A 12122-nucleotide genomic window follows, 5' to 3' on the forward strand; every position below is an offset into this window, starting at 1 on the left:
GTTGTATCAATGCTAATTTCATGTCTCACCACCTTTATATATTCTCATTGTGTTCATAAGATATTCTGGTTGGTTTGCTTAGATTTTTCAGGTTGTGCAATGCTATCATATGCAAATAGGTAATTTTTTCTTTTCCTTTTTAATTTCAATACCTCATTTCTTTGTTTTCTAATGACATCCACTAGTACATACACATCGACAGTAAGTACTAGCCATGTTTTTCCTGGAAGCCAAAGGCACTCTTTCTGCTTTTCAAGCACATTCATTTCTTAGAACATGCTTTAGTTTTGTTCTGTGTCACTGTCACTTTTTCTTGAGATATGTTATGCTCCTTTGAACTCTAGAATTAAGTCTTTTGTTAAATTACAGTTTTCAGGGAACTTAACTATATCCTTGAAAACTTTTTTTGTTCCATCTGATTTGTCTTTTCTCAGAGCATCGATGACATGGATGTTTCTTGTAAATTTTGTTGCTTTGGATGTGGCTTCATAACAATAATGGCCTAAGTCCCCTTTTTCTGTGTCATTTTTCTCCTGGAGCCTGTATATCTGTGCGTTGAACGCTGACTTTACAGCGTTCTTAGAGGAATCTGTGGTGAAACATTTCTCCTTTTGGAGTTTTGTCTTTTTTTTTTCCCCTTTAATTTTTTAGGAGATTTTGCCAGATAAATTTTTTCTTTTTTTTAAATAAGTTTTTAAAATTGCTGTAGGACAATTTGAAAGAAATTGGAAATGTGCTTCATAGTAAATTGTCTGACTTGGTGTTTACGAATGATTTTGGTGTTCCACAAATTTCAGGAGCAGCATTCCAAACACCCACAGTTTCTTCTCATCTTTCTAAATAAAGATGAGAATTTCCATTTGCAAAATAGGAATAATATAGGTACCTAACTCATATGGTTGTTGTGACGATGCAATTAAGACCTGTAAAGCTCTAGAGCACTCCCTGGCACATTCTAACAATTCAGCAAATGGTAGTTATTTGTCAGAATAAATGCTACCTATTATAATCACAAATGGAATTTGGTTCTACTCTTATTTGTTGTCTTCACTTTGGATCTTTCTAAAACCAGACACCATTTTACAACCAGTTTCTCTCACTGAACAATCAGTAAGATCAGGTAGTATCGGGAAATCTGCAGAGTAAGAGAGAAATAGGCACCTAGATCCTTCATATGCGTGTGTGGAACCTGTAGGAAGAGGCAATAGGAGCCAAGACAACTGGAACCCTGGCCAGGAGGATCATGAGCAAATAGCAGGAACTCCCAGAGATGCAAGACCTGCCAAAGCAAGTCATAATCCAATTCTAGAGATTTAGGGAGGCCACATCACTATGTTTGGAAAAGAAGTCAGTGCTCTAGGGAGGCAAGAGTGCCACATACTTTCATACACCCCGCTTCGCCATGTGGCCCCCCACTATAGCTGTCCTTTCCTTGAGACCTGATGGTTTCATGCTGGCTCATACAACATGCATTTTATAACTAAGAACTTAGTGGCTGAAAGAAGTAGAGACTGACTAGAGTATTCAGTCAGTCAGGGTAGAACCTAGATTGAAAGGCTTTTTGTGACATGCATGGCCCCTCTAGATCTCTTCTGTATTTTCATCCTTGTTCTGGGGCCTGTGTTTTACTTTTCTGGGGTAGTTTTAATCTTTTTCTTCTCTTGCAAAAGCTCTGGGTTAGATCAAGTATTTGTCACCTCTGCTTATTTGGTCTGTGGCTTCAGAAAACTTACCCACGAATAAGTCTTAGTCCCAGTTTTCAGCTCACAGAAACCTTTACTAGAAACTTCCTTCTCGATATAAAGGAAAAAGTCAATTAGCAAATCACCTATTAGATACCTGGCATTTTCCTGAGTTGGTAGCAGTAAGAAAAACTCCTATTACAATGCAAGTAGCCCCCAAATACTATTTTAAGTACATCATGGTATGAGGTGGTTTTTTTTTAATTAGTAACACTAATGGCCTGAATTTGTTTTGTTGCATAATAGCAGCATATGGAGCAGTTCCACTCCCAGGTGTGTCATTGTCTGCATTTCACATCAAGAGTGAAGTCAATCATTAGAGATTATATCCATACCATCTGGAAACTGACTTCCATAAATTATTTTTTAGGTCTCCCTTGCCAGAATGAAATGAACAGAATTCAGAAGCTGAGCAAGGGGAAAAGCCTGTTGGGTAAGTACAATTTCTTGCCACCCATTTAAACAACTAATTAAACCATCCATGTCCCTTGTAATGTTCAGCACTGCAGTGGTTATTCAATTAGGGCCAGTGTCTTGTGAAGGAAATGCTTGATTTTGGCCCAGGCCGAGCTCTTGCAGGCAGCTGGTAATATACCACAGACAGCTGGACATAAACCGGACTGGCTGGCTGAAAACTGCGGCATGCTCCACCAGCAGGAGGAGCCAGAGGTCAGGCTGGGTCTAATGGGCAGCTCAATCAAGGCCACAATCCAGTACCATCTCTCCTGCTAAATCCTTTCTGATCCTGAGCTACAGCAACCTCGGCTTTCTTTCTTTCAGGTTGGGGCATCGAATATTCTCAAGTGTTCTTTCCAGTTCTAAAAGTATGAGGCCTATAAATGAGACCGTGTCTAGTCCCCAAAGCAAACTGTCCATTCAAGGAGGAAGACAAGCTGCACCCCCTTCAGAGTTTATGAGACAGGGCTGAAGGGTGTGTGCACTTTCCCATGTTTCTGTTTTTACCTAATCCCTGGAGGAAAGTGCTCAGGCTGTTTAGACACTGCTCATTTCTCCTCCAGTGTGAAGGCAGAACCAAGTGGGTAGTGTAAGCATTTCCCTAACATGCAAGCCTGTGACAAGGTGAAAGGAACAAATGCTGAGCCTTACCAGCTCCATCACCATTGTGTGGGGGGGAATGGTGGCATTCAGAAGAGGCTGTCACCGAGACATTGACAAACCTCATTCCCTGAAAAAAAGGAGTCTGCTTTGCTTTCCTTGCTTTTTAAAAAGAGCTGACAGCTGCAACACAATAATCCAGAATTCTCCTTGTTAAGCATGCAGAGGCAGGTGTGCTCCCTAAGCAGCCTGCCGTTTCAGAAGTTTATCTAGTTATTTGAAGGAAATGGGCAAATTTTCTTGCAGACTGTCAAATGTAGCAGGCTATGGATTCTGGTGATTTCTCTTCTGAATTTTTGGGTCACCTCAAAATAAATATTCTCTTGTCCTTCTGCATTTGAAAATTATTTTCCTGGCTTGCTTCATACCTTTGACTTCTGACAACACCCCACTCAACTCAGAAAAGACTCCAAAGATGTCTTGATTTTTAACTCAGAATCTAAGTTCTTCTCATGTGTAAAGAAGACCTCTCCCTGACCTGAAAGCCAAGTGACTGGATTCCTCCTGTATGGGTTTTTCAGCGACTTAGGCTGTCTGATTTTGCTTTTCCACGTGAGATGATGTTTGGGGTTGGAGTGATGTACCTAAGAAGTTATGCGATTAGTATATATTACTATTTTTTTAAAGTTCCCATGGGATATATCTTGTTATTGCCTCATTAGTTAATAATGAGAAAATTATAAGGTCTGTCTGAGCTGTCTCATTTTTCCATTCATCCCAGCACACATGAATAAAATACCTGTCTCCTCCCAGGAATCGCATCTTGTCTTTTCACATCTTGTACATATAAAGTTCAAGACTCTGACTCAAAAAAATGCCATTTATTGACTTATCAATTATTTTATACATGGGGAAATCTAATAACTGTATTCAGGGATATTCAAATAAAACAAACAACAAATTATAATCAGTTATAGTTACTCCCTACTTAGAAAAAGCAGTAATCTTATTAAATTATAGATTTAGTGCAGCACCTGCTTCTTACCAACCCATGGGCTTGGCCCAATTTTTATTTGTTTTTGGTGCTATTGTTGTCTTAACTATAGCTCCAGGGGGAGGATCAGCATTTCGCTACTGTCTACTTGCTCTCTTTCTTTGCAGTCTTTAATTGAGAATCTATTCAAAAATTCTCTGCCCCTGGTTCTGTGGACTATTGACAGCATGTACTTTTTCAGTTTCCTCTACTATTCCCTAAAAACTAGGAATAATGTACACTGGCATGAGCTCCTAAGAGCCTCTAACAGGGACAACAGCATCCTCTCCTTAGTGCTTAATATGGTGTTGAGAGTCCCCAGGGTACCTTCCTCTCCAGGATCTCATTTGATCTCTGAGAACCTTGGTCATCTTGGAATTGCCTGGTGAGTAGAATGTTTAAATTCTGGTTCCAATTTGTAGAAATCTCTACCTAATGCCACACTCTTTTTCTGGATCATTCCTTGAAATAGAAGGTAGATTTGAAAACAGTCACTCTAAAAGACACAGAAATAAGATTAGGGAGTAGAAAGCCACAATGGTAAGCAGGGGCTTGTGCTGAGGTGCAGGTCACACTAAAAATCCTCCCAGAGAAGATGAGCACACAGTCGTGAAACACACTCAGATAGCTTGTCAGGAAAACCAAAACTACAAAAAAATCACGAAGCCTGTCTACAGTTAAATAAGAATAAGGTGGACATCAAACTTGCTACTGGCAATGCTAAAGAAAACAGCATTTCCTAAGTGCTAAAGGGACGGAACTTTGAATGTACAATTTTAAACTTATCTCAATGATTATTCAAGTGTGGTGATGGAGAGATTCTCAAACTGTGATTCAGTAAGTTTAATAATCACAGACTCACTAAATTATCAGTAAAGGATTTGCTCTACCAGGCTACCAGGTAAATGATCCCAGGATTACACAGATTCAAGTACAAAAAAGAAATGACATGCTTACTCTAAATAAATATAGTCTACAAGAATATAGCAAACTATAATTAGAATTTCAGATTATTGGGGCCAATGAAAAAACATGGTATAAATGTGTTTTTTGTTTCTTCAGTAAGAAAAGAAAATATAGATTAACTTTAGATCTTGCTAGGAAAAACTGCTTCTCAGGAAAATTTAAGAATAATCACAAAAATATTAGAAATGGTGTTTTAAATGCATAGAAGACATGGAGGAAAAAAAACTGGATGATTTCCACAGAAGGAAGGAAATAGGAAACATGAAAATAGGGAAAAAAATATGGTGGCAGAAATAAGAATAAGCCATCCGTCATCACAATAAATATAAATGGGTCAAACTCATTTGAGACAGAAACTATTGATCGGTATTTTTAAAGAAAATTACATTTAAAACAATTCCACAGAAGCTGAAATTTAAAGATGATAATATTCCTTTGTATAACAGTGTTAATATTTGACAAAAGCAAATACTTTGCATTCGAAAAAGCAGAGTATCATCTTGTCAAATGTTCCTTTCGCCCTATTATACCATCAAACTGATGATGCAATCACAACTTTAAAACAAATTGTCATAGAATTGCAAAGAAGAAACTGTCATATCTACAATCGTACTTAGAGCCTTAGAAAATTATAGTTCAACTAGATAAAAAAAAGGATAGAGAAGAGCTGAACAGCATAATTATCATTCATATTTATATATGTATCCCTGCAGTTAGGCATAAAGTATACAGTCTTCCAAATACACATGAAATGTCTGCCATGGACTCTACCACACAAGTCAACAAATTCCAGATAAATAACAGAAGTAAAATGAAACTCAAAAGCACTATGGACCAAAATCTATTGGGAACAACTAAAGTGAAGCATAGAGAATCTACTTGCCTCCCAGTGCATTTGTGAAAAATGAAGATCAAAATAAAATTGGCTCAAAAAATTATAAGACAACACAGTGAACTGAAATGATTAGGACTTAAGCATAGAACAATGAAATAAAAAAATAACACTGACAAATCAGGTGGTTTCTTTGAACAAACTAATGAAATGGAGAAACCTGTAACAATGAGGTGAAAAGCTCAAATACTGGAGTGATATAAATGGGAGGAACTTTGAATTTGTGACTCTCAAACAATTTGGAGGGTTTTTCAAGGCAGAGATTGCTGGGCCCCACTCTCTCAAGTTTTTAGTTCAGTGCTTTTGAGGTGGGACCCCAACATTTGTATTTCTAAGGGTTTTCCAGATTCTGTTGCTAGTCCTGGGACCAAAGTTTGAGAACCAGTGCTATAAATCAATTTAAAACAATCATGAAAACCTAGATGAAATGAATACTATCAGTTCCTAACTTTTGGTCATGAAACTCAAGAGGACAGCAATAAATCAAAACCATGAAATGGATCAAAATGCTGAAATAGGCAACTGGCCCAGGATATTTTTATGGATAAATCCTGAAGAAAGGTATCATTCTCATTTTAAACAAAACATCCAGAGTATAGAAAAAGGAAAACACCCAAATCATTTTATAAATAAATCAGGAGATTTGGTTTAAAATAAAAAAAGACTTTTAACAGTAACATGTTTACAAAAGAATCTATAAATTGAATCCACAGAAAGGAGTGTTCTAAATGTTTACCACTATTTGTTCATTTCATTGACAGTATATAGAGATAAAAACCATGATTTTTCTCGAGTATTAATAAAAGTAATTATTAACAGTAGTACCCATTTGTGATTTAAAGGGAAATGTAAGAATTCATTAAAGAGGGAATCCCCACTAACCTTAAACAAGTAGTTTATCACTTTTTCCATCTCTAAACAGGGAGGTGGGAATAGCACCTTTGGTGATACTGGGATGGCTTCATGACATATATGCAAGGAAAACTCTTAGCTATCATCACCATTTTAGAGGCAGGATGGCAATGATGGTGAATGGCTGGGAACAATGTGCTCTGTGGACTGATGATGAGTCACATAATACTCATTACCGCTCAGCAGTAAGCACAGAAATCAATGCATTTAGAAACTTTAATAGCAGTGTCATCATATGTAGTTGGATCAAGTATTGGTCCAGACTGGAAGTTAAGACAAGCACGTTGTGCATCATAGGAGTTGAAGAAGCATTGCTTTGGAGTCAGATTGAATGGTGTGAATCTGAACTTGATATTTACTAGCAGGTGCATTGGGCAGGTTACTTAATTTTTCTGTACTTCAGTTTCCTATTTACTAAAAGGTAGCAATGATACATATCTCTTAGGCTCATGGAGATTGCGTGTATATACACATATGTATATTTGCATGGCTTAGCTCAGTGCTGAGAATAAACATAAGCATGCAATACATGTCAGCTATTATCAAGTCTTTTGGAAAACTGAGTTCAGTTCATTTAGACTCTTAAGGGCCATGGTCCCTATAACCTTGACTAATCACCAATCAGCCACATTTTCTGCCTGCCCTGCAGCAAATATTTGTCCTGATATGTGAATTCTCTTCTCTGTCTTGGATGGTACTAACCCTGAATGTCTCTGTGCTTCTCTGATTAAAGTTGGACCTCTTGTTCCCCCAGGGGCATTCATCCCGCGGTGTAATGAGGATGGCTATTACAAAGCCACACAGTGCCATGGCAGCACAGGGCAGTGCTGGTGTGTGGATAAATATGGGAACGAGCTGGCTGGCTCCAGGAAACAGGGTGCTGTGAGCTGTGGTAAGACCTTCTGCATGAACCCCACAGTGACGCTGGGTGACCTGTGGGTGCTCACCACGTAAGGATCACAGCAGAATTTCCAGAGTTAGCTCTGGTCTTCAGTGAGTTTACAATAGAGAGACAGGAATCCTGGAGTCATTGCAGCTCACCCAGTACTAGTTTTGCAAGTACAAGGACCCACTGTGGATTGGACAACAGTTTCTGACAGGGAACTGTCACAGGCACAGAGCAATAGGCTGTTGTCACTTGTCATTTAAGATTATAAATCTCCTAAGAATGTCTCATATTCAAACAGTTTATTGTCCATGCTGCAGAGACTCATCCTAACTGGGTTGTGATGAGATTTACATCTTCAGAAGTAATTTCCATGGGTTTCACCCTACCATTTAAGTCCCAGGTAGAGGGAACCCCCAACATGGGACATGAGATATAAGCAGAAACCCACTTTAAACCTTTTTTTTCTCTCCTGTGTCAGAAGAGGAGCAGGAAACCTCGGGAGACTTTGGCAGTGGTGGCTCTGTGGTCTTGCTGGATGACCTAGAGGATGAACGGGAGCTGGGACCAAAGGACAAAGGGGGTAAGCTGCGGGTGCACACCCGAGCTGTGACGGAGGATGACGAGGACGAGGATGACGACAAAGAAGACGAGGTCGGGTACATATGGTAGTGCCCACGAGGAAGAGGACATGCGTTTTGCTCAAAATTGCAAGACACTTCCTATTCCTGCATTTGTATCTAAGACTTCAAGGCACCAAGGTCTTCTCCACTGTTGCTCTCTGTACCCAATCTAAGGTTTGGAAGTCAACTGCTTGTCCCCAGAGCTTTCTGATTTTGCATACAGTTGTGTGGGAGAAAGGTGTTGTTTTGGGTTTTACTTTTTTTATTTTTATGTTTTTGACAAGAGAATGGTTGGCTTAATTAGAGCCTCCTTTCCTCCTGTGAAATTTTTGCCACAAGCATGTGATTTATTGGAATTCCAGCAGTGCAGGGAGCCCCCACCCTCTGAAACGTCAAAGACCCTTTTTGATTACCCACATCGGTGGTTATTACAGCATGGTTCCCAGCCTTACAGTGTCTCAGTGCTTTTCTTGTGTCCTGTAGATGTCGTGGAAAACACACCACACTGTACCTTTTCCTCCTGCCCCATCACCCCTGGTGTTTATTATTAAAAAATTTTTTTTCACATCACTATATCTGGCTTCCTACAAACAACAGCCTTAATTCAGTCAAGAGTCCCTTTGGGGAATTCATCTTCTTTATTAAAAATTGGTGTCTGGATGATTCTCTCTGCACGTGCATTACATATGCATGTACAGGGAAGACCATATGTACATGCATTGCACAAGCACACACTTCTGAGAAAGTGGTTAGCTATTAAAAACACATGGAAAAATGCTTACAAATTTGTCAGCTTGTCCAGACCTGGAACACAATTTCTGGAATAAGAAATTTGTATCAAAGTCCTATTTTGCACTAACAGTTGACCCTTGTAGCCTGCAGGCTGAGGAGGTTTCTTCTCTATGCATTAGCAGAGTTACTGGAAGCCTCTTTGATTTGGATAAGCCTCCATTTGCCTAAATCGTTTTCCTTGCAGAAGCCATGCAACTCCCGTTCGGGCAGCTTCACAAGCCATTGTCATTTCAGCTGAAAGACCCCTCAGGCTGCAGCAGCCCTGTCTGTTGCATCTCCCTTCCCTTCCCTCCCCTACCTATGCAAGGGCTTTTTCTAAGGCGTGCACACACCCACTCTGTTCTCTGAGAAGACAGTACCATGGTATCCCTTAGGAAAAAAACAATAGGTTTCCTAATATTATGATGAGGGTCCCAAAGTTGTATAGATTTTTTTCCACTGTCCATCCTTTGCAAAGAATCCCAAAAGGAGGCCTAGAAAAAACTTCATAGAAACACATAGAAGCTAGGGCTGGGTTTTTAAGTGCTGGTCCCTTCCCTTTCCCTCCCCAAAAGTGTCTGGATAACTACTGAAGAAAGCTTTTCACCATTGCATTTTTCTTCCTTGTGATTGGATTCTAGTTCCAAATTTGGTAGGGGAATCATCTGTACATTCTTTAGGATTTCTCTCACACAAGTACCAAAGAGTAGTCATCACAATGGCCCCATTCCAGTAGCTCCTTCCAATGGGTTTGCTCCAGACCCGCTTGCCCTAACCAGTCACCCAAGCCAGGTACTCTAGGCCACATTGCTCTGGTCTTCCCCATGAGCTTCAACCAGGCCACAAGACAACCACATCAACTCAGGCAAAACGTATATTTGGCCAACCCATGCTCACAGTGTGCTGGCCAACCCTCTACCCCAAATTGACCATTCGGTATGTAGTAACCTACTAAATTAGCATTTTCCAGTCCTTGCAATAGACTGGACAAATTGGCATTCTCCTTTGAGTTGGTCTCAGATGGAAAATAAATATAGTTGGTGTTGCCAACTCCTTTGGCCTGGAGATACGAGTACAGCCAGGACCCTGAGGATTTGTGTATAGTTTCCCCAAATAGAGACCATAGGCAAACTCTGCATTGGGATCATCTCAACTCTATTGCTTCTGTTTCCATATTTATTCCTCACTCAGACAAAACTGAGAGCATAATTTAGAAGACAGGTGTTTAATTGCCACTAAATTACAATAGAGTACATTAAAAATCAAGACATATTAAAAAATCTCAGGTTAGACCATCAAAGAAAACCATTGTTACTATTTCCTCGAGCTTGGGAAAATGCACAAGAGAACAAATTAAAATTGACAAATTGATTTCACTTAGAGAAACCTCTGTGATCAGAGTGAACCACTGATTTTAATTTGCCTAATTATCTTATGACAAGTATCAAATTAAGATGACACTTAAAGATCCTTAGCATTAACTTAATGATGGAGATGAGTGCTCTGTAGGCAATTCCCAGGAAGGTAATGAGATGCCATTTTCACAGATATTCCAAGAAGATGTTTTGATTCATTAAAATATTAAATAAAAAGCCCTCTTAAGACTGGACCCCAAACCAATGAAGTAACATTAGCAACACTTTCCATGCCTTGTTTTGGCAAGACAGCATTGAGTTTTTCAGTGATCTTTAGTATTTTCCACAAGTACTTAAGATTACATTTTGTGTTACCCAATCCTTAGAAGTCCAAAGTTTTGTTTGTTAAAGTGGGTCCTTTAGTTACAATGACCAAGTATACATAAGATATTGATTTTTTTAAAATAGTATTGTGATAATACACAGGTGTTGAGTTGGATTCTCACTCATTTCAGGAAACTCTAAAGAGAGAATAGTTTTATTCTTATTCTAAAATAGTTATTTAATACCATTACTGTGGCAGCCAATTTGAGCCCCAGAATTTTCTTCCACTATGGTTAGTTGTCTGCCATGTAAATGTTTTTTTGTTCTACAAATATTCTAGGCATGGGAATACCTTAATACTGGATTCGAGGGGTTTTATCAGTTTCTCCTTCTTTATGCCCCATTCCCTCCCCGAAGGAGCAAGTGACCATGTGTCTGTCCAGGTCTGCCCCTCTGCTCTTCCCAGGATGCCATTCACATTTGGGTTTGGTTCTGTTTTACCTTGACCACACTGCACAGTAACATCCAAGAGCCCTTTCTACAGTGGGTGGTTTTGGTCTTTTTATACCTTTTTCTCAAAATCACTGATGTTTGTCCCTGTTAAATGTGTAGCATTGTAACAAGAGCCCATCAAATCCAAAGTGTCAGTTTGTTGTCCCTATTGTAGATGAAATAGTGATGTAGAAAAATTAGTATTCTGAATGCTTTTCCACGTAGACTTATCTGGAATGTGAACACAACTCTTTGGTTAATAGCAAATGCTTAACTGTAGTCCTGAGTAGGTGCATTTCTGTCTGTCTCAATAAATTTTACTTTGTCTGCAATATCTGAGGTGTTTTTATTGTGTTAGCTTGAATGTGAACTTATGACATCACCATGCAATTGCTGTAGAACAGTCTGGACAGCCAAAGGGGACTCCCACTAAGTCCTGTGGGCAAGGCTGCCATGATGTGGGGAGTTGACCTGCTTGTGGTCACTGCCTGATCTCCCTCATCACCCCTTGGCACACATGTGTGCTGTCCCTGCTCTGAGTCATACCACCTGGTCCCTCTGTTAGCTGCCATTGCCTCTCAGGCCCCCAACTTTGTTCCTTATCCACAAGATGTCCCTACTGACATCCTATTTACAACTTTATTCATTCCTTTTCCTCTCCAGTCAATTATTCTCTAATACTCCTTGCAGGGAAAGACATCTCTCCCTTTTACAAAGACCCTGACTTCTGCCCCATTCATAAATTAACACACCAGATGCTTGTCAAACATCACTAAGCACCCAGATTATAACAGCTACTATTCCCTCCCCACCTTTATCCTCACTGGGGTAAGTATGTCTGTGACTTAATTACAACTCAAGTGAGTAATTTCATCATGAGCTGAGGTACAAACTATCACATAATTCCATTCCTTTACCTCATGGACAAGATTTTACAATTTATAGATTGACTGTTCAAGAAAAAGTGCTCCATAAATTCATAAAGTAACTAATGTCAAGAGAACAATGGCCAAAAGGAAGCCACCAAGGTAGTAAAGGGTCCATTCAAGAGTTGTAGACATTTGCAGACA

At 39.4% G+C, this 12122-nt stretch overlaps 1 protein-coding gene across 3 annotated transcripts in view; it reads left to right on the forward strand.

Moving 5' to 3' along the window:
* Spock1 (SPARC (osteonectin), cwcv and kazal like domains proteoglycan 1) overlaps positions 1-11386 on the forward strand; it is a 503091-nt gene extending 491705 nt beyond the window's left edge. For all 3 annotated transcript variants that reach the window (XM_047556527.1, XM_047556529.1, XM_047556528.1), the window contains 3 exons: positions 2113-2175; positions 7356-7493; positions 7969-11386. In XM_047556527.1, coding sequence (XP_047412483.1) covers positions 2113-2175; positions 7356-7493; positions 7969-8159 — 392 coding nt within the window. In that variant the 3' untranslated portion in view covers positions 8160-11386. The remainder of the gene's footprint in view (positions 1-2112; positions 2176-7355; positions 7494-7968) is intronic.
* Positions 11387-12122: the final 736 nt, after the last annotated feature.

This window comes from Sciurus carolinensis, chromosome 6 (assembly GCF_902686445.1).
Source record: "Sciurus carolinensis chromosome 6, mSciCar1.2, whole genome shotgun sequence".
Lineage (NCBI taxonomy): Eukaryota > Metazoa > Chordata > Mammalia > Rodentia > Sciuridae > Sciurus > Sciurus carolinensis.